The following is a 27,965-nucleotide window of genomic DNA, read 5'->3' on the forward strand; positions in this document are numbered from 1 at the left end:
TTGCAGAGATTAATGGTCAGACTCCAAATCAAATTGTTAAGCATGTCATATCATGGGCTCCCAAATGTGCCATGCCATATGTATTAGGTACCAAGTGGCTTCTTCAAGGCAACGTTTTAACCCTAGTAATTAATATAATTGAAGAGATGAATGTTGACAAACTGTGTCAGCTTGACAAAATAAATTAGCAATCAATAATCAGCTAGAAGCAAACGGTTTACACCATAATGCAAATACATTTACAGGAGTATTCCTTCTGCAGGGCATCTCCAGAAAGGAATGTACTGCATATGCAGTAAATATTCATAAGAAAGAGTACATAGATGCTCTGGAAAAAAGGTCTACTTGATACATAATAACAGACAAGAATTCACCAGGGATCCAAGGTAATGGAAAACCAACAAAAAGGAATCACTACCATTAAATTTGTATTATAAATAGTAAAGTGTTAGTACAATCTCAAAAATGTCTAAGCCTAACAAGCTCTTGTTTTTTCCCATAGAACAAGCTCTGTTATTCCTAAATCAATGTATCCTTTGCTTCACTCGCCTTCCATTTATATCACCATCTAAACTCTCATTTCCATGTCCACATGTGATGACAGAATGCTCACCCATTTTAGCCACATATTGCAGAAGTTCTGTAATGACAGAAGGGCAACTTTCCTTCAAGTATTCAAATCCGTCTGTCTGCATAACAGCTGAAACAATTCACAAGAAAACTTCTTGTTAGTAATGAATCCATTAAACAGAATTCCCAACCCATAAAGCAGTCGCCACTCTAAATCCAGAAGAGAAAAAATGGCTCACAAGCCATGTGATTAGATAGACAGCAGACTTCTTTATGTCAGACTCAAAATAAGAAGATGACAGCAGTATAGCAAATTGGTCGAGAAAAGATGCAACAAGCACTGGGCACTGCCTAAGGCCAGCAGTAATCTCTCTCTCTCTCTGAGCTATAACCACAGTAAAGTGTTCACTAGCAATAATCACAATATAAAAGAACAAACGAAGCATCTAAAGTTGATGTTGCACATAACTATATCCACTTAAAGTCCAACAAAAAACTATAGACAAGGTTTCTACAGCACCCAAGGGAAATTTCTAAAAACATAGTAGACCATGTCTTCATAGGAGAAGCCATCTTGCTAAAATGTAGAAACAAAACCTAAACACAGGATGTGCAAAGAAAGCCTACCTTTCAAATTTTCAGGCAGCGCAATAAATTTGAGACATACAGCTTTTAATTGGAGACATTGATGCTGCTCTGCCAAGGCAAGTGTTGTTGCAACAGTGTTTATGGCAATATCTTCACACAGTCTAGTCTCACAAAGCAATCTAAGCCTGTCAAGGGCATAACGGTCTGATGCTGCAAGCAGATGCTGAGCCATCAGTGTAGAAGCCCATTTAGAATGTAGACCAACAAGCTCTTCCACGTCCGGTAGGGCATCCCAGTAAATGAAATGGAGTAATGCCTGCAGAAATCCAACCCATGATAAAAAAAAGAAGAAAAAACAAGTTATAAATAAGGAACTCAATTGTTCACCAAGCAATCAAGAAATGAAAAGTTCCATCAAATGTCAAGATAAGTTAAAACTAAATTCAATTGAAAATTATCAGTATCTGTCACAAAGAAGGAGGACAGTACACTGTACTTATCCAAGGCCAATTTTATGATTTCATCTATTTAGCCGGAAAATTGCTGCTGAAATCATAAAAATTTTGTCAAAAGCATATTCAAAAAAATAGGAAATAATCAACAGAGAATGTAGGTAAAATAACATAAATCATAGCTGCTATCAAACTTGCTACCAACTTGACGAATTATGGACTAAATATATTTAGTTGGAGCAAGCAGGAAGAAAAGCAAGAATGATAAACCTTAGCTGGATGAGTAAGAAGCAGCCCTTAGGAGATGGATCCAGATGTACATTTGTGTATGGCACCACAATTACTCACCTAACAAAGGCAACCAACCAACCAAGCTACCTCTGCTTATGAAATCTTACCACTATCAGAGAACATAACAATCTCATAATTGACACATAAATCATAAAGCACAAAGCACATGATACTTGAGGATTAGCAGTAAATGCAGTTTTAACATAGAATATAATCATCCACTTACTGATATCCATAAACAAATTATTTACATGCTATTGGTGATATGAACAAGACATCCTCACTGTCAGCATGATCAGAAATTTCCCCTCAAACACAGCAATAGTATTAAATATGTTTCCTATAATACCCCATGGAGAAGCTTGCATTTCAGAATTTAAATATGACAAGAAATGAAAAGAGAATGAATCACTATGTGACAGAGGCCACAGCAGAAACTTAAGGTACAAAATCAACAGTAGAAGAAACTAGGTTCAAATAGAATCCATTTCTAAAGCCCAAAACCCATACACAACTAGATGCATTACAACTGACAGCTAACTTGGCGCAATTAAAATGCTAACAGAAAAACAATAATTATAAATCCACAATGAGGATAAAAAAAGAACATGAACAATAGTCTGATTCTTCTTGCTTCTCAACTAACAGTTGCTAGTCCCTCAAGTTACTTGCAGCCATAACCCTCTAGAAATGAACCATCTAAAATGTCATTAGGTCTGACAGAAGTGCTAACACAATGGCATTCCCCATGCAGCAATTTGTCCACAAAAGAAAGGAAAAAGGGACATAAATAGCCAAACAGGATGAAAGCTTTTATAACTGAGATAATAAGTCCTAACAGTTAAGCTTCCTGAAAATACATTCTTTTTCGAAAACTATTATTTGATCATAATTGTAAGCCATTAACTGTGAACAAAAAATCAAATACGATTGGTTTTAGCAGCAAATTAGCGTGCATATGAGAGAGAAAGAACCTTAAAAATTGGGGCTTCCATGTCTTCGACTTTTATGCATTGAGTGCTTTGATCCTTCATTGGACCAAAAAGTTGCGCCCTAAATACAGGTGAGCGTGCTGCAAGAACCAACTTGTGAGCAGAAAATATTTCCCCATCAACTTCAAAATTTACATCAGCACCCCTTCCACTTTCTAGAAACTTTCCAAAATGCTGACCAATATCAGATGGTGGTACTGCAATGGTGTAGGTCCTAGGTCCCTCAGTGTGGGACTTGACAACACCAACACAACATCGAATTACCAGGGTATCATCTTTGAGATAGTCTGACGTCTCTAATTGAGTTCTTTTAAAAAATCGTTTATAACCCCTGCAATATCCGATAATATAAGCTGTTAAACTGTGTTTTTACACCACTAACAAATCCACACTATTAAACTACAGAAAACTATATCAAGAACAATATATGACTTATTCCAGATGACAAAACAATTTTCTTTTGAGGGGGGAAAACATTTTGTTCCACAAAATGTCTTTGTGCATTGCTCCTGTCCAACCAGATAGTTTAGTATTATGATACAACAAGGCAGGGTCACATATCTTAATGGAGAAAAACTACGGAGAGACTGCAATTCAATCCTGAAACTTTTCGGGAAGACTGCAGTAGGGGGAAAACGCCATGATTATATTTGAGTCATCACTTATCAACAATTGTCACTAAGCTTCTCTAGCCTAACAAGAAAATCTGACACCGATTCGTATGTAAGCATTAGAAAAGATAAATCACCAGAATTATTTTCAGGTCGTTAATATAATATACATTTCTAGCTTGCAGTACATAATTCACATCAACTAGTAAAAAAAAAAAAAAAAAAAAAAAAAAAAAAAAAAAAAAAAAAAAAAAAAAAAAAAAAAAAAAGATAAACAGTTTTTAGCTTTTGAAAATAATACCCATTAATCTATTATAAAAAACAAGAAAACTACATTTAGAATCACAAAAACACTGACCACATACTGCCGCGGTATTTTAGTGTATAAGGTCCACTCTCAAGAGCTCTCCCGAAATGGGTATGAACTTTATGGTTTTCTTTCCCACTCTGATCTATCATCGAGAGCTCAAACAACGCCCTGACGTCGGTGCCCTCGCTTGCGAGGGCTATGAATAAGGACACATAGGCCGCGTTATCTTCAGGACTCTTTCCATCGGGGTAAAAGTAGATTGCCCACGCGTAGCCACCGACGATGAATGTGTCTGATGCTATATATTTGCCGATTCCCATGCCCTTGGATAGAGAGTAGCCACCGATCTTGAACTCGTGCGACCCATTTACTGTCTCGGTGAAGGAAGTGGAGGTGGTGTTTGGGAAAGGAGGAGAGGAGGAGGAGGGGGAAGAGTTTGACGTGGGTTTGTAGAAGTCTACGGTGCTAGCTCTAATTGTGCCCATCAACAACAGGCAACGGGTAGGATATGTTTGAAAATTTATGATAATTGTGTTTGATATTATTGAATTACAGATTAGATCAGAATTTTGGTTTTTGCAGAGAATTAGGGTTTCGGAGATAAGAATATTGGGAGGTAAAAACCTGAAATTGAAGAGGAAGAAAGGCGGAGGGGACAGATTAGATCTGGTGAAGGCGGAGAAGGAGAAGGGATTCGGCGGATTAGATTGGGAAATGCGAAAGGTAACCTGAAATGCGGGCTGCAAAATTAGAAATAGAGAGAACGATGAAAAAAGAAACCTTTGATGTTCGTTACTTTATAGTATTAAATTTTGTCAGAAGCTTCGTCTCAATACCTTTTTCTTTTTTTTAATCTTTTTTTTACTTTGAGAAGGGTCTCAGTCACCGTCTCATGTGTAAGAAAAGTGCGTTTTGATGAGGCTGTGGAAGTTCTGTACATGGAAGCTCTTTTTTTTTTTTCTTTTTAATTTGACATCCTAACGTTTGAGTTCTGCAGTTTGATGCTTTTGTCCTTTCATTTAAATGGAATCTAATCGTCCTAATTACTTGAATGCTAATTGGGTGGAAACATTAATGTAAAATGCAAAAAAGAACATTTATTATATTTTAAAATACCTAAATCGAATAAATTTATAATAACACATAATTTACATAATTAATACTACAAATAAGCTAAGTTTAATTTTATTGAGCTTCATAAAAAAATAGGCTCGAGTTTAAATTCGTTCATAAATAAACTTGAATTTCTTATTAAATTTATTGAACAATTGACTCTTAAAACTCTATCTAAAATTATAAATAATTATATTTGATAATAGATTCGGTTCAGATATATAAAAAAAAAAAGAAAATTACAAATAATTACCAAAAATTTTGACTAAGAAAAATGAAAGCTCTATAATTATTGAGATGTGGCTAGAGACTTCCTATCTTGTTGAGAAAATCAGAGCAAATAGAATAGAATCAAAAACTAATTACCGCTCTTTTAGCAGCCGAAAAGCTAAAACCCTAACCCCCAACTTACTCTATCTCTGTTAGTCCCACTTCTATGCTCCGCTTTCCTCTCTGCATATGATCTAACCAACCAGCTCAAAACCCTCATGTTTCGTAGAATCTGCTTCCCTCGCTCTCGCTTCCCACTCTTTCCACTCCAAAAATCTCAATTCCCCAAAAACTTTCTCTCTTCCCAAGTCTTCCATAAACCAAATTCTTGCAATTTCATTAATACTCGCCATCGATTTTTTGCCTCCTATCGCAAAATGGGGAATACCAGCAAACCCAAATCCGCAATCCCACAACTTGAAAAAGCCAGTAAAACTGAATTGCTTCGGGCCGTTGAGACCTCTTTAGGCTCCTCATTTAGCACAGACCCGATTCGCCCACCTCCAAATCCCTTACTCATCGTAATTAGTGGCCCGAGTGGGGTTGGCAAAGATGCTGTTATTAAAAAATTAAGAGAAGTACGAGAAAATTTGCATTTTGTTGTGACTGCAACTAGTAGGCAAATGAGGCCAGGTGAGGTTGATGGTAAAGACTATTACTTTGTATCAAAAGAGGAGTTTTTATCAATGGTAGAGAGAGATGAGCTGTTAGAGTATGCACTTGTTTATGGTGATTATAAGGGTATACCAAAAAAGCAGATCAAAGAGTTTGCGGGAAAAGGGTATGATATTGTACTGAGGGTAGATATACAGGGAGCACGGACGTTGAGAAGGATATTGGGGAATTCTGCTGTTTTTATATTTTTGGTTGCGGAGACTGAACTGGAGCTTGTGAAGAGGCTGATTGATAGGAAAACTGAGACTGCAGAGAGTTTGCTTGTAAGGATTGCTACCGCAAGAGAAGAGGTGACGCACGCTGAGAATTTTGATTATATTGTTGTGAATGCTGAGGGGAAATTGGATAGTGCGGTGAAGCTTGTAGAATCCATCATTGATGCTGAGAAGGCTAAGGTTCGGCAAAGGAAACCAGTGCTTTAGTTGAGGACTGGTTTTCGTTTTGCTGTTGAGGTACCTTTGAAATGCTTGTTTTTCATGGTTTCTTTCCTTTTTTTTTTTCTCCTCTTCTCTCAAATGGTTTTGGTTTCAATTTATTTCCCATTAGTTTTACACAATAGCATAGGATTGCAAAAAAGTTGAAGGCATTTTGACTGAGTTTATGGCATTACACACTGAGGTGATATAGATCAAATCTGATTGTTCTATTTGTAGATTTCAGGTGAATGGCTTAATTCGCTAACCATTCCAATTCGATTATGACAGACTCCCTCCCAATTGTTATTATCATTACTGCTATTTATGGCTGGCTTTGCATTTGGTTCTCATTGCATTGTCTCTATTTCATTGTTTCCATGTCCCGGATTCTTTTAGTTTAATTTGGAGCATTATTCTCTTCTCAAATCTCTACTAAAAGTTAATAATTATATGTAATTTTTGTCATGAGCATGTTTTGCTGTATCATTGGTACTGTTAACGAAGTTCTTGGTTCAAGCATTCATTCGTATGGTCAGTGCTTTATAATGCTATAGTTTTGTAATGAAGTTCCCTCATTCTTTTTCTCTTTGAGGGATGAGAAGAAAAGCTATTTTCATCCATGTGGAAGTTATTTTCGGTTGCTTTTTCTGTAAGTAATGCTTGTTGGCGCTTAAAATGTATTAGACATGGTGAACTATTGGGAACCTGAACCACTAGTTCAAAATATGTCAGGCCTTGATCAGCCAGTTGATGAAAGGTTATTTAGTTGTTATAAACCCCTGTTTTATTCTGCAACTGGACTGCTTTAATCAGGCCAAATTTTTTGGGCCAAATTCTGAGAATGTTGTCTTTGAGCCTTGCCTGATTTGTTATGAAAGATAAAAAGGATGGTAGAAAGATTTTGGATCTAGGGAATGCTTGAAATAAATTTTCTTTTCCCCTTGTATCCACATTTTGCAGTTATACGTTTGCTCCTCATATGCTCCTGGCATTGTTCTTTCCTTGCAGGGAATGGGATAACAGCTTTATTTATCAAGTTATTTGTTCATTGGAACCACCATCGCAAATAACAATACTGGAAAGAAGAGAAATTACAAGGGAGGGGAGAACTTGAAATCATTTTATTTTATGATTTCAGAGTTTGTGCACGGCAACCTGTTTTGAAGTTCATTCATCAAATGCCCCATTTATAAGTTTTTTTTTTCCTTCTAACCTGTGACTGAGTATGGATATTGAAGTGAAAATAAGAATTCTGCAATAAACCATTATTTATCATATGAGGAGCTTTCATGTTCATATCTTTTGTAGAGGCTGGGGATTCTTGAATTAGAGAGCTGCCTCATGTTGTACAATTTTCAAAGGAAGTTTTTATGATTTATTAGGTATCTTTGTTAACAAAATGATATATCAGGTTCAGGTGTTAGTCTGTTGGATTTGCTATAGTTGTTCGTTTCTGGGCAACGTGGCTCCCAAAAAATTATATTGGGCTCTTGATACTTTATGTTTTATTATTATTTGTTAGATTTGAAAACAGCAGTTGGTTGGTTTGTAGAGCCTACTTGAACAATTTCTTCCAACATCTTGGAAATGTGCCCTCAAAAAAAAAAAAAAAAAAAAGTTTGCAAATATTTTTTATAAGGAAAAATTATGATGTTATCTCTATGTTTTATCATAATATGCAATATTGCTCTTGTATTTTTAGAAATTTATAATTGTCTTTACTTTTTGCTTATGTTAATTAACTTTTCTCTATATTTAATGGAAAAATAAAAAATTGACAGATACGAGAGTTAAAAGGTAAAAACAAAATTATATATTTTAAAAGTCACGTATTTTGACAATATGTAAAGATAAAATAATAATTTTATCTATTTATAATTAAGGGCTAATTGCACTAACTTGTGGATTAATAATAATTTACTTTTCGCGACGTGTGTTTTCCTTTCTTTCAACTAATAATTAGGCAGATTAACGTGAACTGTCTTTTCTTTTTTTCCCCTTAAAAATGAACAAAAGAAACCATTATTGGCATATTTTGAATCTGTACAGGGTCTAAGATTAAGCGTTGAAGAATTAGTGTTTCTGTTGCTTTTTGTTTTTTCAAAATTAATGAGTAAATAAGGTCCACACGCAACAGCGACAGCAACAGCAACACAGAAGCAACGTCGATCAGCAGCAGCACAGCACCTTCATCAACATCAAATTAAGGCCAATTAATTCCCTTTTGGTGGATTAAAGCTAATTATAAGGACAAACGTGGGTCGTTTAAGGTCTTAATTACAATTCTTCAACATAAAGGGATAGTTGGAAGACTTGGGTTCCATTTGAGCCTTTAACTTGACACAAGAAGACTCTTTCTTTGAAACCCTTTTCTGCACGTTACAATCTAACAAGTTGTCAAAATCTGGAAGACTCTGCATAACGTAATCAAAGTAACAATTTCAGGGATGGGATGGGATGAGTCAATAAATTTTAACGTAAAAATGACTTTTAAACCCATTTCCTTGTAGAAATAATGATGCTAAAGGTTTAAACACAGATAAGATAATTGTGTTCAATATTAAAATCTAATTAGTGGGAGAATTGTAGCTTGCCAAAATCGTAATTTCTTAATCTGATCTTAGTTGGCAATTAATTTCAACTAATTCCCACAAAGAGGAAGACCCTAAATTATAATAATAAAAGCTAATTGGATGATATTTAATTGGACAACCAAAGTCAATGTTACCAAGATCATGGAACATATGCATTTGGTTTAGATAGCCATGGTCCGACCCACAATGGGTTTTGTTCAGAGTTGATGGATATGAAGGAAAAAGACGGTGAAAGAGGAAAAGTAATTTTACCTTTTAGCTATAAAAGAAGCTTTTTGAGTGTAAAAGGATGATTGATTAAGGAACATATTAGTGAGAAGCTAACTCATTCTAAGACACATAACTATAGCAAAGACAAAAACTTGCCAGCCAAGTTTAGGGGAAGTAAACAGCAAAACTTCCCAGGAAAATCAGCAGAGAAAAGGAAGCAACTACCCTTTTCGACAGCATAAACGTGCCCCCTAAGATCATTTTTCCCTTTCTCTATAACAAACACCATTCGTCATTGTCTCTTGCACAACTACAAAACCCAATAGATTTAATATCCAATCAAAGCCATTTTTTTTATTTCAAAGTAAATCCTTTCATTACACTCATCTTATTCCCTATTCCCTTACTGGTTTAGTACAATATAGATTCACCTTCAAGATTGGTCTTATCCTCCAAAATGGATACTCGCACATCTGCAGGAGATGATGGTAGAATTTGTTTGCAGGTTGTTGAGCTTCGCAGGCTCAGCGAAGCCTATGGTTCAACTTCAAGCCCCACCATTTTTGAGCCTCGGAGTAGTATAGAGAAGAGAGACAGCAATGTGAATTCTATTTCCCCTACAACACAAACAACACAAGCAATACCTGCACCAGAGAAGAAATTGACCCTGTTTGCTCTTCGCCTTGCAGTTTTCGAGAAGGCAGCTACTGGCCTAGGAACTCTTGGTTTTATCTGGGCAACAGTTGTTCTTCTAGGTGGTTTTGCAATTACTTTAGATACAACAGACTTCTGGTTCATCACTATTATATTGTTGATAGAAGGGACTCGAATATTCAGCAGGAGCCATGAGCTTGAATGGCAACATCAAGCCACCTGGTCAATTGCTGATGCTGGAATTAATAGTTTTCGTGCATTGAGGTCAAGCTCTCATTTTGTTATCAAAGCCATAAAGTCACTTTTTAGGCCAATTGCTCAGGTTCGAAAGCAGAGTCAGCATGGTAGAGAAGTGAGGGAAGGTTCTAGTTCAACCAATTGGAGGAATTGGGATTGCCATGGGAAGACAACTCGATCATGGACAAGCTGGGATGTACCTATCCTACCTTACGCTCAATGGTTTTTCCTTTCAAGAAATGTCAGTAAGCTTCTCTATTGGCTCCAGCTTGCATCTGCTACAGCCTGTATAGCTCTATCATTGATGAAGCTCATCAAGCATAACTATGGTGAGATAGCCAAAGGGGATGCTGACAAGAGGAACCGACAAGCTGCTCTGACTATTTTCTACGCCTTGGCCTTGGCAGAAGCTCTATTGTTCCTTATGGAGAAAGCTTATTGGGAGTTGAAGGTGATCTACTGTAAGCTGTTGGAGGAGGTGAATAAAGAGTGTGAATTGGGGCCTTCTGGTATGATATCAATTAAAAGGTTCTTCTATGATGCCTATTCTAGGTGTGTTGATGGAAGCATCTTTGATGGGCTGAAAATGGACTTGGTTACTTTTGCTATGGATCTCTTGGCATCAAATTCCCCTGATGAGCAGCTCATTGGAGTTCGAATTCTCCGCCAATTTGCACTGAGCCAGCGGTTCTCTGATGATACCCTCCAGAAGATTGGGACAAACATATCAGTAATAGAACGATTAGTTGAGATGTTGAATTGGAAAGACCAACAAGAAGAAGAGATCAGGAGGTCAGCTGCAGAAATCTTATCTGAACTAGTTGGCAGAAAGCAGAACTCCCTGCGAGTTGCTGGAATTCCAGGTGCAATGGAATCAATATCATCTCTGCTTCAAAACAATAGATGCTTCAGCGCCACAGCTGATGAAATTGGTGAAAAGACAATCATCACTGATCATATACATTACGGATTCTGGACGTTCAACCATTTAGGACTTCTTATCCTGAAAAGACTGGCTCATGATCATGATATATGTGGAAAGATTGGTAACACAAGGGGCCTCCTGCCCAAAATAATTGACTTGACACATTCTGGAGAGAGGATGTTGAAAGAAGACAATGTTGCACATTCTCAGATTTTGACTGTGAAACGATCTCTGCAAGTGGTGAAGATGTTGGCAAGCACAACAGGTACCACAGGTAGTCATCTACGAAGAGAGATTTCAGAGATAATTTTCACCATAAGCAACATTAGAGTTATCTTAAGACATGGAGAGAAACACCCAATGCTTCAAAAGCTCGGCATAGAAATACTAACCAGTCTAGCACTGGATGAGGATGCAACAGAGAGGATTGGTGGCACAGGTGGAGTCCTTAAGGAGTTATTCAACATTTTCTTCACTCATGGAGCACCTGAGAGTCAAAATCATGTGAGTACTGCTGCAGGAGAAGCTCTAGCGATGCTGGTCTTGGAAAGCACAAATAATTGCCACCGGATTTTGAAACTGAATGTGCTAGATAGGCTTGTCAAAGCACTTGAACTTCCAATGCTTCGAGTAAATGCTGCCAGAATCCTACGAAGCTTGTGTGCCTACAGTGGTGCAACATGCTTCAGCCTCTTAAAGGGAGTCACAACTTGTGCACCTACAGTAAGTGATTTTCTACAGCTAGTTCAAATAATAGATAACAAAAAAGTCCTCTAATGATAGGCAGAGAACATAGATTTTCCTTTTCATTACTTGCCAATCTATGATTAATTTTGAATAAGAACTTCAGACTTTAATGATCACTTTAGAATAATAAATTTATTCCTTAAATCTTTTCCAATTGTGGCAGGTCCTTAAGGCAATTATGTTAGAAGAGAACAAACTGCAAGAAGTAATGGTTGGACTAGCAGCAGAAGTTTTCAAATTCATGACAAATGAAGAATCAAGCATAATGTTTGAAAGGGCAGGAATTAAAGAAGCTGAATTAGCTACCAAAGTGGTGCAGATCCTCAAAAAATATGAAACGCCATCAACTAAGGTTCCAAGAATACGGAGGTTTGCGATAGAGTTGGCAATTTGGATGATGCGAGAAAACACAACAAATGTATATACTCTTACGGATCTGGGGTTGGAGAGAATGCTGGAGCATGTCTTAGAAACAACAGCAGAACTTGAAAGCTTCAACATATTTTCAGGGACAGTTGGGATGAGCCGCCACGCCACAACTATTCACTCACTGGTTGAAACTGCACTGAGATTGCTGGCAGAGAGGCAAAACCATACAATGGAACGTTGATTTTTCATGTCTGTACTCCATAAACCATCACAAACGTATGAACTTATAGTCTCGTACATAAGAATGTACTAAGTTATGCATAATTCTTTCTTTCTTTATTTTTTTTGTCTCAAATAATAGTCACATCGATGTAATTGTACAACTTATGACAATGCTTAATTTATTAATTCCATTACCATCAAAACTCTTGGTGGATTATATCACAGTTATGGTCAATATAGGAATTATAAATTCATTTAAAAATACTGATGTAAAGAAAGAAAATGATTCAGGAAACAAGTTAGAGAAGCTCACAACTATAGGTACCAGTATTGAAATTTAATTCTAGAATTATGAAAAAAGAGGTATAGTACCTAATACTCTATTCTTCTCCTCCAGGGCCTTGATTGCTGTCATCAAATAAAGCTGCCTTGGCTTTACCATGGTTAGCATCTGTTTCAAGAGGTCAAATTTGGTGCTTTTATCAATCGCACAACACAAATGGCCAACTGGGTAATATCTAAAATGGTTAGAGATGAGCTTTAGGGGAAGATTATCGGTTCATCCGACGGTATAAAATTTTGAAAGGTTTTGAGAGAGAGAAATTAGCAATTCTAATAAAGAATTTTACGAAGGCCGTAAAATCGAGATGGTTACTCTATATTCATTGGTTTTATTATGCACAGATTGATGTGTTGGGACTTGCATTTGAGTGAAGCGGGCCGTGGATCGCCACTGTAGAGGGGAGGAGGCTGCAGAGGCATTTCCATGCCTGATAACCAGAAGAAGAAGCGGTGTTCGTAGATCATTTTTTTGCTTCTTTGTTTTCTCCATCAGAAACTCGAAACTGAATTCGTCGATACGGATATCCGCGAAGTCCGTTACGGTATCCGAACTCCGGAGTGCTGACATGGCATTAGATGGCCGGTCATAAAACGACACGTCACTAATTTGTAGAAAGAAATTTCACGGAAGAGCTTGACATAATCACTGAAAATGCTTCTGCTAGTTATGTTCACAGTTCTCTTAATTTCGAGTAGAACCATAAAATTGTTCACAAACGAATTGAGCAGTAAAAATACTGTATCATATAAACCAATTCCATCAACTTTAAGCACATCTTCTGAACCTATCTTCCTTTCGTTTCGTGTATTTTACAGTACTAAATCAATTGCTTGCTGCTATCTTAATTACAAAACAAATCATGACAAGATTGTTGAAACAAAAAAAAAAAAGGAAAAAAAAAAGAAAAAATCATATTAATGTTCATCGATTGTTACGAAACAAGTTGAAATCCCAACGACGCATCAAGCCATCCATAATATGATTGGCCGGGTTCCTTTCTACTGTCAACGTCGCTTTCGTGTTACTTGACAAGTCAGTATCTGTTGAGGTCTGTACACTTCCTGAAGCATCACTAAGAGTTGATGTGGTTGAGCTTCCCGATTCTGTCATGGATTGGGGAGTGTCAAATGGGGGTGAAGTGGATGACGCACTAGGATCAGGTGATGGGTGTTCCATTGAAGAATTTTGGCCATTAATTGCTGGAGAGAAGAAAGTGGGATCTGCCTTTGGAGGTTCATGTTGCTCTATTGTGTCAGATGCACTTAGGTTAGGTTTTTGTGAAGTTTCGGTGGAAATCGGACTGATGGTGGTCTGTTCTTCTGCATCCGGATATCGTATCTCCAAATCCTTTAATGATGCAATTACGGCTTCCATGAACATCTGAAATATGCAGACAAGTATTAATAAGGTCAACATGGTCATTCATTTCACACACACATGCAATTAAATTACTCACCCTTTCTTCCTCCTCTACATCACATGGGAAACCCGACAAGTCATCCAGTTGATACTCCACGTATTGATCATCATCCATTGCTGTTGGAACATGAGGACCATATGGATTACCATTGGATAATTCAAAGCTTATCATTTTGGATGATGATGGCAGATGATTGCCATCAATTTCTCCACCCTGCCAAAAAAAAAAAATTAAAGAAAATGGTGTTGGTTATATTTTCTGCTCAGCAACTCATCAAGCTCTATTCATGTTAATATATGGAGAAAGAACAAATTCTTGTTTCAAAAACAAGGCTTTCCTCAAACTTTGTTGAGGAAATGCAAGAGGACACCTCAACTGCAGATTGATTGCCCTCTGACGGAATATCCGAAGGAACCTGAACAGAGTCAAAGAAACGGTGATCAGACAGTTCCTCAGTGTGATGTAAGAAACAATTTAATACAACAAAACAATCCCAACTGTTATTTCTTTTCAGTTTCAAAAGTTAACCTAATTCCTGAAACTACTTCGTTACCATGCAATAGGAGCAAATACTCCAATATATCTTGATTTTTATTGTCTCCATTCAATCTTTTTCTAGTTCTGTCCAGCAGTAGTGTTGTGTGATAGGGTGTTAAAAGAGAAGGATTGTAAAAGCTATTACAAGCATCCAAATTTCATACCAATCAGACAGCATTAGTCTAAACAATGCCACATCTTTACTTCCATGCTGAGTGTCATTTTCACATTCAAGCAAAAAGCATAAGAAATAATCACTAACCTCTATCCGACTCATCGGTCTTTTTGGATGAACTTGTTCAATAGCATCTTTCCCGTTGCTTGTCGATGGTTCTGCAGCTAATAATAAATCGACAGGAGAATGAGCAAAAGAGTGCCAAATAAAGGGTAGGCTGGATTTAACATCGAGAAGTTAAGAACTACAATGTATGTGAGCCATGCCTTTAGAACTGACTGAAACTCCCAGGTTATTGCCTACTTCACGCAGAGTGCTCCAAGCATCCTGAAGGTAAAACAATCAACAATTGACAAAAATAGTAGTAGATATGAAATGTTGTGCTTCCAATAAAGTGACGAAATTATAAACAGATGCATCATTGTTCAATTTACCTTGTCAAAGTAGTGAGGCATTGTGTCAAAATATGTTTCCCCCACCTCATCCTCTGGAGGGTGCAAAACATTGTGAAAAAAAATATTAATGGAATCAAAGTAGAACTGTGGACGTGGGGAGTTGTGATCTCCTTCAAACTTGATAATATTCTTGTCTCCCTGAAAAATTAATGAGGCAGAAGGTAATTACAATGGATTGTGAAATAGAGAAAGTGCCAGAAAGTCAACACCAACAAATTATCTGCAGAAGTGTCAAACTACGAGAAAGGAAAGGCATACATAAAGTAATTTGACACACTTTTCCAACATCATTACCTAGGATAACTGACAAGCACTTCTCACAAAAGAAATTTTTAAAAAAGATAAATTAAATATAGATCGTAAATGTTGATATTTGACAGGATTAACAATCCTCAGAACTTAAGTTTGAAATTCTGAACAATTAGTACATAAATTCTTTCAAGTGTTTGTTATTGATAAGAAAAAGTTACCTCATAAGCTTCAAATATACGATCCGAGTGATGAGGTTGTATAAAATCATCATCACTGGCATGCCCAAATAAAGCCGGAACAAAGCAAGATTTTGCCACCTAATACAAAGACGATTGGGATAAAACAAATAAGATTACGAAATTGACACCGATGAAGACTTGAAGAATTATTTGTTTTTATTTATCAAACAAATTCGTTACTTCCTTTTGCACCTCTTAATGATTTGAATATGGTTTGCTACAATATTTTCAGAAGGCTTATTCCTGCTCCTAAACTTAGCACATTAATTAAGTCATCTCTGATATCTAATAGCACTCTATATATCAAATTTTGTTTGAACTGATATCATAAGTCATCGAATTAGAGTACTGCCAACCCACTTGGTAATTTATCAAAGGAACTAGTGACTACAGTAGAAATTAAGTTAGATCTAAATCCTAAAAGCTTATGATTAATCATCAAATAGACCATCACTAGATTGGATTTAGGCTTAATATAAGAATAAGATTCTCAGACAGAGTTTGCGATTATTAAAAGACCACAGAAAAGAATTCAACATGGATATGGACCAGAAGCTTCAATAGGTAATGCAAACTTTTACTTGATAATTGATATATTCAAATCCATCACAGAAGTCCATATTTATTAACAAGTCTTTTACTACAATAATCCTGGTATACAATCTAGTAAATGAGGAAGAACAGAACCTTGATAGTGTTCAGGTCCATTATATCAAACTTTGCCTTTTTCTGGATAGTTTTCCGCATATATTGGATTGCAAACTTCACCTAAAACAAGAAACAGAAAAAGTTAAGGTCGCAGATAATATAAGAGCTGACTTGAAGTTCCTTGTAGAACATGTGTAAACAGTCAAAAAGATTAATGGTTGCGTTTTTACTTGGGGCAACAACAAAGGCAGATATATATGGGTGCAAAATATACAAAATTTTTAAAGAAGCTGAGATTAATAGAAGGTTGAAACATGGCTTCACCTGAGCCAATAAACCAATAAAAAGAAGTGTAAACATGATTATTGCATGAACATGTGAAGTCGACAATCCATGGAAGATATACAAGGATATGAGCCAAACAGGGCCACTCACAGTGAATTTGGGAAAACGAAATTTATACGTATCGCCAAGTTCCATCATCAAGTCAACCAAATCAGAAAAGGGACTGTCAAGAACCATTCCTGCAATTGAGGGATCCTCAGCTCCATACATTAAGCTGTAAAAAAACAATCCATGCCATTCAACAGGGCGAAAAACAGAAGTTAAAAAAGGTTGCATGAGTACAAAAACAGACACCGGTACACAGTTATAACATAAAGTTCAATTAAATTTTCCAGCAATGTGTTCCATAAGTCAAGAAAGAAAAGGAGTCTCCTCTATTTTAAATTCTGGATATACTAAAGGAGTGACAGCGAGTTCACAAAGACAACCTGGTGACGGCACCCATTGAGCGGCCCCATAAGCCAATCAAAGAGACATTTCCATCTTGCCGCAGATAATCAACCACGGCCCTGAGGTCATCTTTCTGGAAAAGCAACCCAAGAACATAAGATGGTAAATTTACAATGATCAGTAGAAATAATCAATTTCAAAAGGAAGAAAAGAAAAGGTAATATGATGAGAGAAGTAAGAATGGAAAGATTGTAAAGAAATATGAACATAATGCCAGTATACAATGCATTGATTAAAAGGGAGAGGGAGAATGATGTGGTTGAAAAATCAACATCCTGGTTCAGTGATCAAATACATTTGATAAGATGATCAGGCACTTACTTCATTCCACCCCAGAGTGACATGCTCTCCTCCAGAAAGTCCAGATCCTGAGAAATCAAGAGCAAAAACTGTGATATTTGAAGGCAGCAGTATAATAGCAGCTTCACTAGCATCGGCCCTGCAACCACTGCAAAAAGCAAAGACATGCCATCAATCAGTAATGATCAATTCAACAAAAGAAAAGCTGGCAATTCAACTTAATCCACCATTTCTCTGTAAGCTGCCCCTAGCTCAAATGATTGGACCCACTTTCAACCCCTCTATTGTAATGCCAACTTACTAACAGGCCAATACAATTGTTAACATCTGAAAGATTTGCTTATTTTTCAAGATAAGATACACGGTGTACAGAAAGGGGAAAATTTTTGACTTTTGTAATGTGATTTATAAAATCATAAATCAACATCCAAATTCTGAAATGCCTGCCAAAATGCTGTAGAATATTCATAAAATTAAACCATAACAAACAATTATGTGCATTCTATTCAAAAATGACTCCCAGGTACCTATTTCCATGACAGTATATCACGCAAGGCAGAGGCTTTCCTTCAGGAGTAACAATGGGTACATAATGACTACATTGAAGAACATCTCCTCGGCTATTTTTAATCTGCAGAATACAAAGTGCCTCATAAACAAGCCACATAATCATTCAAGACTTCAAGTTTTGGAAAAGGAATAAGGACTTTGAGAGATAAATCAAAAAAGAAGGCAAGAATATTTCAAAAACAAGGAAATTAATGCGGATAAGTTTATTAACAAAAAGTTGATGATGAAGAAGTTGCAATAAACAGAAAACTGTTCGGTCATATCTTACCATCATAACATAATTCATTAAAAAGGAAGGATTAAAACCATAAGAAAAATTAATTTATGGATATGCTAAGTTCTTGCCTACATATGCAGTCCCGTATTGGATCTCTCAATTATAGTGGGCGTGCGTGTATCCACAATTTTTTGTGTCGGCTGGGGCACAGGCCCGATCTGGGTACCATAGCAACCTCCCCTGTATAGCCAACCCTCATTTTTTATGCTCCCAATGAATGAATATAAAGCTCACATAGTGCCTTAAATATATTGGAATTTACATTTTTCACTCTTCAGTGGCTGCTTGTTTCGTCCATTTTCTTAGCTAGTTGACATATAGTTGGTGAAAGCAAACGAGTAAAACCTTTCCAAGAAAGGGAGGAAAATCATATTGAAAATCATTGTCCTAACAGGAATAATCTGTTGATTTACCTCAAAATCCTTTCTTTGGTACCATTTCCCTTTCAGCATAAACTCTTGATCCAACAAGTCATGTTTTGGATTGTACTCAGCCCTGCAGTCCAAAAACATATACAAGACACAGTAAATATAAGATCCTCCTTTGACATTGTAAAACGTACAGGTATTCCATAAAGGTGCATGTCATTCTCACTTAACTTCAAAACCAGAGACTGCAGTGCACCAATACAGCAGAATTGAAATGTTGCAACTTTAAATTTCTTTTTTCCATAAAGCATTCAATTCAAAATTTCTGGACTATTTCAAGAACTTTGATAATTCTACTGCTACAAACTACTTATTCTCTAAATTAAAAGAAACATTGAAACTCATGAACAATCAAGACACAGCAATTACCCTTTTTTTTTTTGGTCATCTGATGCGTATCTGCTTATTATCATAAGATTTATCCAGATGAATGATATCACTGAATGAGAAAAATAGAATCTGTGGAGCTAGTTTACTAATAATAATGACAGTTTGACTTAATTACAATTCAAATACTCCTTAGAGTCTAAAAAACCATCTATGCCATTCAGAAGTCTTATCTAAATTTCAGTAGAACAACCCAGTCATTAACGTCAATTTTTCTATGACTAGTGTCTTTCTCAGAATTCTCAAGAAGTTCATTTGTTGTCCACGCTATCAGCATCACAAGAATTGCACTAAAAGTACAAAGTTCAAGTTAATACAAGAAAGTTAACCAAAAAGTATTGAGACTCACATGCCGAACCTATAAAAGAAATTGAATGTGAACTATGAAACTACTTAAATAGACAAATAATACCAATTTTCAACAGAACATGAGAAAAAAAATACCAAATTACCACTAGGTGCTATATATATGCGGATGGAGAAATTTGACCAGATTGAAAATATATAATGAATTTCGCATAAGAACATCAAAACCTATCAAATATAATGGCCAACCAATATGGGAATTTGCAGAAAAAAAAGTTGCAAATCTTCAGTAGTGGAGAGATCTCGAATTCTTAACGTTCAAACTACATTATTTGAATCCAAAGCTATGCACCAATTCTAAATCAAAATTAAGGCAATCTTCACCAGCCAAGAAGACCGATATGAGTAAAAAACATAAAAATCAGATCAAATTCGAATCTCCAGCACTACGTTGATCCCTTACTTACCCTTAAACTTTAAAATTATACTCAATTATGAAAAGGATATTAAATTTTATTTCAACCCACATACCAGATCAAGGAGATTCAAATTATATTTCCTTTTTCTCAGGAACCAAACTGACTAAATACCAAAGTCGGTATAAATATAGCGAAAATGGTTACCTGGGGGGCCGTATGATAAAGTTGACAAGCTGCTCCATAGAGATTCAAAACAATAAAGTTTGATCCCTTCTTCTCTCAGTTTGTCTCTCGTGATTTCCCTCTGTTTTAGCTGTTTTAATTCTAGTAATTTAGTAAATGAAGTAATAAAATATATAAGGCCGTATAATATTTAAAATAGTAATAAAAACAAAAACGACAGAAGAGAAGAACAGAAGAAAGGGACAAAAGAACAGAGAAGATACTCTGCGTGCTCTGTATCTGAAGCTGATTTTATCAGACAGAGAAAGAGGAAGAAGAGGAAAGGAAGAAGAAGAAGAAGGGACCGGCCTCTGTGAATGTTTTTAACCTGTTTTTGTTTTTCATGCTGTGGGTGTTTTCCAAAATTCCATTCCGTGTTATTCTTTTCATCGTAATCCCACAAGAAAATAAAATAAAAATTTTTCCTTTCCAATCAACGCCTCTGTCTCTATCTTTCTCTGCCCAAAACGATGGCTCTTCACACACGTTCCAATACTGGAGCTTGTGTGGGCCTTGCACGTGTGTGGACAATTTCATTGGACCCAAAGGGCTTAGGCCCAACTTTATTGAATTCATTAATATATTATTTTTCTTCAAAATTTTTTCTTTTTATTTCAAATCACTTTACAAGGTTTTATAAGAGAATGTAGAATGCTTTTTTTTGGAATGTAAGGATATTTTTGAAGTTCCCATAATTGTGGACAATATGTGTATCAATCACTTATGTAAAAACAACACTCTAATTGAAGTTTCTATGGATTTTCTCTCCAAAAATATAAAAAACGAAACAAGTCAAATGATGGTCTTATTAGCACTTAAGGTTCCAAGTCATAGCCCATAGGCCTATTAGTTCAAGTAGCAAAATTTTATATTCGGACATATAACATAGTGACAAGTACATGTACTACCTGATAATAAATTTGATTTGGATCCATTTTTATAATATTAAAAAGTGCAAAAATTTGATTGAAATTACATATGAAAATGGAAACTTTTTGCAAGAGAAGTTAGGTATATATATGAAAAAAAAAAAAAAGATTGACAAGGGCTAGTTGGGTTTTTAAAAATGCCTAACTTTTGATCAAAGATTTTTTGTTTTTTAATATATTTTTAAGAAGTTTTATAAAAAGACATAATAGAAAGGTAAACACTATGATGAATTGATGATGACTATATACCTTCTTTTAAAATTCCATGATAATGAGATATTACCTATTATTACCCACCTTACCAATTTTTAATGGCTCCAATTTTATCATTTCCTGTCAACAACATGAATGCTATTCATGTTGCCTCTAAAATTATAGACAACTCATGCCACTTCTCAGAAAATTTTTGGTCTTATAGTAACTACCCAATTTGAATTCTTGAAAACTCAATGATTTCCCTTTTGTAGGGGATCTTAATGTTTAAAATAGTTCTATTTAGAGGATGGTCATGACTATTAATGTCTTGATGAAAATTAGTGTGGTGACAAGAAATATGATAAAAGAATCTTGATTGGGGTTGATGCCATTCTTGTGTAAAATGATACCTTAACTCAAAGTAATTGGAGTTTATAATAATTATGAGTACATATGATAGTGTTCTTGTGTTTTCTGGCTTTGGAAGTTACGTTGCTCTCTGTTTACTTCGTTTTGCACTTTTGTGGGTTATCTTGTATTTGCTTCTTTGTATCAAAATGTTTTTTACTTGGTCCTCCATTATGGGATATGTTTCGGAAACAACTTTTTAGCTAACTTTTAGCTTTTTAAACGCTATTAAAACAGTTAATTTTGTATAATAAAATATTAATACTATCTTAAAAAAATTTTTTAAAATGCATTTAACAGTAGGTTCAAATTTAACTCGTTAAATATACCAAATGCTTTTTTTTTTTTTTTTAATATATAAATGAAGACAAGCATCAACCAACTCATGAATAACTCATCCACAGTTTAGAATCCCAAATGAAAGCATCATGAGCCACTAGATCTATTAGATAATAAATGGTAAAATACATAAATAAATATAATTTATAAAGAAAAAAACAAAAAGGAGATTTAAACATGTGCACCTCTATTCGAAGGCCTGCTTATCCGGTGGTCCCAAAAGCGCAATATAAAATGTCATCATCATCAACCACTATTCTATTTCTGGTTTGGACAATTTCAGAACAGAAAAAGGCTCACCATCGAACACCAACCAGCTCACTTCCATACAACCAGATCTAAGCTACAATTGACCAATAATCAATTGACATCTATTAATACCAAACTCCCTTCCATTCATTCTATTTATTTATTTTCTTCTTTTTGCATCTATTCCCATTTTACATCTAATTACCTTTTTTGCCAAAATTTTCCTTTTTCCGAAATTAAATAATTACTGATTATAGTAATTTTTTAAAAGGAATCATGTTTATAATTTTGAAGGTAGGTTGATAAGATTAAAGAAAGATTAAGGATCAGAATCCAATACCATTTTAAATTATGATTACTGTTGTAGACGACAAGACGTTTTCAGATCTGTAACCGGAGACCTCCAAACTAGGAAGTCCTGTCGTTTTTTAGCATGGCGGTGGTTTTCCATTTTTCTTCTCTGACAAATGGCCATAACCGCCGTGTCACGCATGTTCTTGGACAAATTCAGGTAGGAACCTGCCCTAACTATGTTTCCGGAAAGAAAACGATCTAACATTATCTGTGTCGTTCTGCAAATTCATGTCGGAGTTTGGTCACAGCTTAAAATGACGAAACTTTTGAAAACAGTTATGCATGGCCACGGGCTGATTTGGACCGGAACTGAAATCAAACCAGATTTAGCGAATAGATACAGGCCCAGTTCCGGTCCAGCCCATGTTAAGGAATAATAATATTGTAAAGAAAAGGTTGAATGGCTTGAATTTAGGTGTACCGACCAAGAATACAGCAGCGTTAGTGAAAGGAGAACATATAAAGATTCTTTGCTTAGTCTGAAGCTGCTCAGGAGAAAAAAGACACCTCTAACATTTGTCTAGGTAAATCTTGCAGCTTTTTTTTTTTAATAATATTTTATTGTCGTTATAATTTTTTAATTCTGATGTGTCCTTTCTTGTTCTTGGAAGCATAACTTATGTCATAGGAAGCCTCAGATTAGCAATGTAACAATCATTGTTAATGTAATCATGGTTTAATCTGCATTGAAATAATAATTAATTTGAATTTCTTCTTTGAGACTGTGATGGGGTAGAGAGAGAATATGAGAGCCTTATCTATAAAAATGAAATTGTAGTCCAAGCTTCTCTTGGTGCCAATAAAGAGTCTAGCAACGAATTTCCTCCACTCATAGGACACCCCTATCTACTCAGGAAAAGCCAAGAGAAATTTTTTGTTTTACTGTAAATGCCTCTTTTATAATAAGACTTTTGCAGCTGCTGAAACTGCTCTCACTCTCTCCCTCACTCTCAATACACAAACCCAGAGGCAAGATCTGCAAGACCCATATTCTTGCTTGTCTTCCTGCCTTTTCAGGCGGCTTAAAGGTAATTCATTTTCCCTGTCAACCCTTAAAAATCTATTCTTTGGCAAATAGTCTGAGAAATAGAGAAAATGGCTGAAAGGTTTTTTGACATTAGGCAATAACTATCTGACACATGGTACAATAGATATCTATAAATTGCAATGAAGTTGGAGTGCAGAGTGGAGAGAGAGAGCATAATGAAGATCTACCTCATTTCTTTTTGTTTTCTGTTTTTCCTTTACGTTAAAGTTCTGGTATAGTTTTGTTAACAAAGGTGAATGAATCTATCATTTTACCTACCAATCTTTCATGAGATATTATCATTGCTCTACAGTTTATTTTAGCTAGGAAGCAGGATCCTACACTGTGTTCGGGACCTTTTGGTCAATCAAATAGAAGGTGCACTTTATATGCCACTAATTGACCTGGTCCACGTGAGGAATGATAGGATGTTATGCCAGCATATTCAGTAGATCTTGGCCATCCAATTGACATCTTTGGACTTCACTTCTTTGTTTTTGTCTAATGCCATATGTTCTTTGCACTTTATCACAAGTTGTGCAATTGAAGCTTCTTTGCCTCTAAAATTACATAAGAAATAACAATTCTTAAAAAAAAAAAAAAAATCCCTGTGATTTGGATTGCTTGAGGTCAAACTGATATGTCCTTGTGAATTATTTTAATTCCAAAAGCCATATAGGATATATTGCATGGTTGACTCTGTTGACAACAACTCCTCATTATGTAAACCACAGAACAATGTCAACTACTGTTTGTTATAGTGAAATGGCTGTTAGGAACAGTTTAGATCGCCTTGAAAACCTTCTAATTGCCAGAGCTGGCAGAACTAGGCTACGAAGGTGAAAATACCATCTTGTGGTCCATGTTATAGTCAAAGAAATGGAATTAAGTTAGAGGGTTCCCTGTTGCAAGGAATTTATACTACTTGCAGGAGATCTAAAGTGCGTAAATTCCTTGATCAGTTTTGTAGTTGATGCATCATGATCTTTTTGGTTTATCTTTCTCATTAAACATCAGAATATAATGTTCTGAGTTTTCCAGTTGTTATTTTCTTAGTTAAACTTGTTCTAATTTTCCAGCAAGGAGTAGGTGAAAATGGCACAAATCTTGGCGCCCTCCACACAATGGCAGATGAGAATACAAAAGAACTCGACGCCCATGAGTCCCTTGACAGCAAAGATGTTTAATTCTCTATTTTTAAAGCAGAACAAGAAGGGAACAGCTAGAAACACTGCCAGACTTAGAGTATTTGCCATGAAGTCTGACAACAGTACCATCAATAGGCTTGAGGATCTCCTCAATTTGGACATCACCCCGTACACTGACAAGATCATTGCGGAGTATATTTGGTATAGAATTATTTTCTATATTATGTTTATGGACAATAACAATTCTATCCAATTTCTTATATGTTCACAGTTGGTCACTAGTAATGCTCCATCATTTTGAAACAGGATTGGAGGATCTGGTATTGATGTGCGAAGCAAGTCAAGGGTATTAGAAAAGTTACAATGTTACATAATGGAATAAATTTCACATGTTTTGATATAATGGTTAGTTGTATGCATAACTATTGAATTGCTGTATATGTTCTCAGACGATCTCAAAGCCTGTGGGACATCCATCCGAACTTCCTAAGTGGAATTATGATGGATCAAGTACTGGACAAGCACCAGGAGAGGATAGTGAAGTTATTCTATAGTAAGATCTAGTAAAAAAAGTTGGCAACTTTCTGTATTTGTTTTATCAAGCAATAGTTTTGACTTAATATTTTATCCAGCCCTCAAGCAATTTTCAAGGATCCATTCCGTGGAGGTAACAATATCTTGGTGGGTGTTATTTTGAGCTAGCTAGCACTTATGGTTCTGAAAAATCAAATTCTCGCTGAACTTGAACCACACAGTTGCCTAACTGATGTTGTTTTGTTTGTCTAAAAGGTAATTTGTGACTCATACACGCCATCAGGTGAGCCTATCCCTACAAACAAACGACACCGTGCTGCCCAGATTTTCAGTAAGCAGAAGGTTGTAGATGAAGTGCCATGGTATGTCCTTTTGAGTTATCTGGGTCTGTTCCTGGCCTCACTATTCAAGTTGATATGCCTATTAATTTAAATGACCATGATTTTACTAATTTGGTGACTTTCAGCTCTGATTGTTTCAGAGCTTTATACTTCCATTGGTATTATTTTGCCTCGTTTGTATTATTATGAGTTGATTCAGGAGTTATCATGAACAAGTTAGCGATTTGCATTGTAATACTAAAGGTACTATATTTTGTTATTGATGATTCTAGGTTTGGGATAGAGCAAGAGTACACCTTGCTCCAACCAAATGTGAAGTGGCCTTTGGGCTGGCCTGTTGGAGCCTATCCTGGTCCTCAGGTAAGCTTGCAATAAGTTCAACTCTTATGTTAGCATCATTTACATAAGATAACATTTTAAGGTGCAAAGCTCCTTTAATTTTGTTTCAGGGTCCTTATTACTGTGGAGCCGGTGCTGATAAGTCCTTTGGTCGTGACATATCGGATGCTCACTATAAGGCTTGTTTATATGCTGGAATTAACATTAGTGGTACCAATGGGGAAGTTATGCCCGGCCAGGTTTACCTTTCACCATTAGCTTTTATGGATTATGGTAGACAACTCAGTAATGATGAAAGTATGCTCGTTCTGTTTCATCACTATCTTAAGTTTTCAATGTTATGCAGTGGGAGTATCAGGTGGGTCCCAGTGTGGGAATTGAAGCTGGAGATCATATCTGGTGTTCAAGATACATTCTTGAGGTAATTTATTGATAAATGGTGTTTCAATAGATTGGAAGAAGTGAAACTTTATGAGAACAGAACTGATACCTAGAAATGCATCTCTTCGACTCCATATGTTTTCTTTCATTATCCTATTAAAATTCATCAAGTGGTAGATTTTGCCACATTTTATTTTGTAAGTAAACAAGCTCATAACCGATTGTTTTCAAATAAATCAAGTACAACTTGGTGCTTTTTCCCTAAATAGTTCTCTGCTGCACTTTAAGATTTCTGTTTTGGATCCTTTGATTCTAGCTTTGACTCTAGCTTTGACGAGGCTAACAAGTTTTGAAACAGACCAAACAAGAAAGATGAAAAATTCAAGCTGGTTTCGGATGAGGGGTTGTGTGTTCTAACATGTTTTGTTTATCTTCTGCTCTGACAGAGAATCACTGAACAAGCTGGTGTCGTTCTCACGCTTGATCCAAAACCAATAGAGGTGATGTAATTGGCTTTTTTCCTTTATTGAAGCAGAAGTATTTTGAGAAAACTATTTAAAACTCTCCCTTCTATGTGCTAACAGGGTGACTGGAATGGTGCAGGATGCCACACCAACTACAGGCATTATGATGCTACTTGATATTAATATGAACTCTTGCGATGAATGAAGCTAAATTTATGAGAATTATGTTGATTATATTAATTTTGTTTTTCAGCACGAAGAGCATGAGGGAAGATGGTGGCTATGAAGTGATAAAGAAAGCGATTCTGAATCTATCTCTTCGCCATAGGGAACATATTAGTGCCTATGGTGAGGGAAATGAGAGAAGGTTGACTGGAAAGCATGAAACAGCCAGTATTGACACATTTTCCTGGGTATGCTTAGGATATTTCTATTAAATTCTAAAAAAGACAATGAATAAAAAAAACATGTCCTTTGCCATGTGGTGCTGATTTTGTCAAATTGAAATTTGCAGGGAGTGGCTAATCGTGGTTGCTCGATCCGGGTTGGCCGTGATACTGAGAAGAATGGCAAAGGTACTACACAGATAGCAAAATGTAGAGGTCTTAGACCTGCAATTGTACGTCTGCGTTGCTAAATTTCCAGTCTTTCCTTTTTGTGTTATTAGGTTATTTGGAAGATCGACGCCCAGCCTCAAACATGGACCCTTACGTGGTGACCTCATTACTGGCAGAGACTACACTTTTGTGGGAACCAACACTGGAGGCCGAAGCTCTTGCGGCTCAGAAGTTGTCCTTAAAAGTTTAATCTTTAGTTGGTTGAAGAGCTTAGGAAGTAATCACTCAAATTTAGTTGGCCTGTGCACGGAAAAGTTTTTGCTTCTTCAGTGATCTTTGTAAATAAAGGTCCTGATGTGAATAGATTGTTCATGCCCAAGCTCTTAATGGCCTTTCAGATGGAAAAACATCATATGCATTAGAGTTGTTTGGTATTATGGGCAATTAATTGATATTTTGTACCATTGGCATCTTGGACCTTTTTCTCCTGCTTCTTGACAATTTATGGGTATTTTAATTTGGTGATATCACATTGATCATCTGGATTTGTTTCATTAGGCTTTTTGTATCAATTGTTATATCAACATTCCATATGTTAGTTTTCTATACTCTGTTTTTATTGAAAGGGAAAAGGACAAAAAAATATGGAAACCGGCGTGCTGCCAGAAAGGGGAGTGACCA

The 27,965-nt window shown here is 35.9% G+C and overlaps 5 protein-coding genes across 13 annotated transcripts; 3 read left to right on the forward strand and 2 right to left on the reverse strand.

Annotated features, from left to right (window-relative positions):
- Window positions 1-390: 390 nt before the first annotated feature.
- On the reverse strand, window positions 391-4,788 carry LOC105631896 (BTB/POZ and MATH domain-containing protein 2). Its single transcript, XM_012214113.4, has 4 exons — window positions 3,863-4,788; window positions 2,876-3,224; window positions 1,198-1,474; window positions 391-700 (listed from the first exon to the last, which is right to left on the reverse strand). Exons 1-4 carry the CDS (start codon window positions 4,297-4,299, stop codon window positions 525-527), a joined length of 1,239 nt encoding a protein of 412 aa, XP_012069503.1. The 5' UTR covers window positions 4,300-4,788; the 3' UTR covers window positions 391-524.
- A 447-nt stretch (window positions 4,789-5,235) lies between these two features.
- LOC105631895 (P-loop containing nucleoside triphosphate hydrolases superfamily protein) lies at window positions 5,236-7,824 on the forward strand. The gene is made up of 2 exons (XM_012214111.4): window positions 5,236-6,324; window positions 7,297-7,824. The coding sequence occupies exon 1, from the start codon at window positions 5,416-5,418 to the stop codon at window positions 6,292-6,294; it is 879 nt and encodes a 292-aa protein (XP_012069501.1). The 5' UTR covers window positions 5,236-5,415; the 3' UTR covers window positions 6,295-6,324; window positions 7,297-7,824.
- A 1,725-nt stretch (window positions 7,825-9,549) lies between these two features.
- LOC105631894 (uncharacterized) lies at window positions 9,550-12,470 on the forward strand. Its single transcript, XM_012214110.4, has 2 exons — window positions 9,550-11,631; window positions 11,819-12,470. The coding sequence occupies exons 1-2, from the start codon at window positions 9,550-9,552 to the stop codon at window positions 12,263-12,265; spliced, it is 2,529 nt and encodes an 842-aa protein (XP_012069500.1). The 3' UTR covers window positions 12,266-12,470.
- An 839-nt stretch (window positions 12,471-13,309) lies between these two features.
- LOC105631893 (hypothetical protein) lies at window positions 13,310-20,470 on the reverse strand. 6 transcript variants are annotated; one of them, XM_089724004.1, is made up of 15 exons: window positions 20,348-20,470; window positions 20,002-20,110; window positions 18,671-18,752; window positions 17,938-18,041; window positions 17,432-17,558; window positions 17,089-17,183; window positions 16,751-16,874; window positions 16,355-16,435; window positions 15,647-15,745; window positions 15,156-15,314; window positions 14,988-15,048; window positions 14,809-14,885; window positions 14,346-14,424; window positions 14,046-14,221; window positions 13,310-13,969 (listed from the first exon to the last, which is right to left on the reverse strand). In XM_089724004.1, exons 2-15 carry the CDS (start codon window positions 20,037-20,039, stop codon window positions 13,511-13,513), a joined length of 1,761 nt encoding a protein of 586 aa, XP_089580130.1. In that variant the 5' UTR covers window positions 20,040-20,110; window positions 20,348-20,470; the 3' UTR covers window positions 13,310-13,510. The 6 variants fall into 6 exon arrangements, with proteins under 6 accessions (XP_089580130.1, XP_089580128.1, XP_089580129.1 ...); XM_089724002.1 differs by having other exon boundaries at window positions 20,244-20,437; XM_089724003.1 differs by having other exon boundaries at window positions 20,002-20,121; window positions 20,244-20,437.
- A 2,432-nt stretch (window positions 20,471-22,902) lies between these two features.
- On the forward strand, window positions 22,903-27,838 carry GS2 (glutamine synthetase 2). 4 transcript variants are annotated; one of them, XM_089724006.1, is made up of 15 exons: window positions 22,999-23,017; window positions 23,411-23,521; window positions 24,600-24,869; window positions 24,975-25,014; window positions 25,118-25,221; window positions 25,301-25,349; window positions 25,458-25,564; window positions 25,816-25,903; window positions 25,993-26,121; window positions 26,229-26,303; window positions 26,710-26,763; window positions 26,848-26,885; window positions 26,981-27,140; window positions 27,242-27,302; window positions 27,395-27,838. In XM_089724006.1, exons 3-15 carry the CDS (start codon window positions 24,616-24,618, stop codon window positions 27,532-27,534), a joined length of 1,299 nt encoding a protein of 432 aa, XP_089580132.1. In that variant the 5' UTR covers window positions 22,999-23,017; window positions 23,411-23,521; window positions 24,600-24,615; the 3' UTR covers window positions 27,535-27,838. The 4 variants fall into 4 exon arrangements, with proteins under 4 accessions (XP_012069491.1, XP_089580132.1, XP_012069490.1 ...); XM_012214101.4 differs by lacking the exon at window positions 23,411-23,521 and having other exon boundaries at window positions 22,903-23,017; XM_012214100.4 differs by lacking the exon at window positions 22,999-23,017 and having other exon boundaries at window positions 23,281-23,521.
- The last annotated feature ends 127 nt before the right edge of the window (window positions 27,839-27,965 follow it).

Source organism: Jatropha curcas, chromosome 7 (genome assembly GCF_041381405.1).
Source record: "Jatropha curcas cultivar XTBG-Jc1 chromosome 7, XTBG_Jcur_1.0, whole genome shotgun sequence".
NCBI lineage: Eukaryota > Viridiplantae > Streptophyta > Magnoliopsida > Malpighiales > Euphorbiaceae > Jatropha > Jatropha curcas.

Excerpts from the sequence above, each read along its gene's own strand:
- LOC105631896 (XM_012214113.4), bottom strand. The coding sequence starts at position 4,299 with ATGGGCACAATTAGAGCTAGCACCGTAGACTTCTACAAACCCACGTCA. Across the intron at positions 3,225-3,862 it reads AAATACCGCGGCAGTATGTG|GGGTTATAAACGATTTTTTA; the intron begins GTCAGTGTTTTT and ends CGGATATTGCAG. Across the intron at positions 701-1,197 it reads GCTGCCTGAAAATTTGAAAG|CTGTTATGCAGACAGACGGA; the intron begins GTAGGCTTTCTT and ends GAATTGTTTCAG.
- LOC105631895 (XM_012214111.4), top strand. The coding sequence starts at position 5,416 with ATGTTTCGTAGAATCTGCTTCCCTCGCTCTCGCTTCCCACTCTTTCCA.
- LOC105631894 (XM_012214110.4), top strand. The coding sequence starts at position 9,550 with ATGGATACTCGCACATCTGCAGGAGATGATGGTAGAATTTGTTTGCAG. Across the intron at positions 11,632-11,818 it reads TCACAACTTGTGCACCTACA|GTCCTTAAGGCAATTATGTT; the intron begins GTAAGTGATTTT and ends CAATTGTGGCAG.
- LOC105631893 (XM_089724004.1), bottom strand. The coding sequence starts at position 20,039 with ATGGAGCAGCTTGTCAACTTTATCATACGGCCCCCCAG. Across the intron at positions 14,886-14,987 it reads AGTTTCAGTCAGTTCTAAAG|CTGCAGAACCATCGACAAGC; the intron begins GCATGGCTCACA and ends ATTTATTATTAG. Across the intron at positions 14,222-14,345 it reads TTCCTCAACAAAGTTTGAGG|GTGGAGAAATTGATGGCAAT; the intron begins AAAGCCTTGTTT and ends TTTTTTGGCAGG.
- GS2 (XM_012214101.4), top strand. The coding sequence starts at position 24,616 with ATGGCACAAATCTTGGCGCCCTCCACACAATGGCAGATGAGAATACAA. Across the intron at positions 24,870-24,974 it reads ATCATTGCGGAGTATATTTG|GATTGGAGGATCTGGTATTG; the intron begins GTATAGAATTAT and ends ATTTTGAAACAG. Across the intron at positions 25,350-25,457 it reads GTGGAGGTAACAATATCTTG|GTAATTTGTGACTCATACAC; the intron begins GTGGGTGTTATT and ends TTTGTCTAAAAG.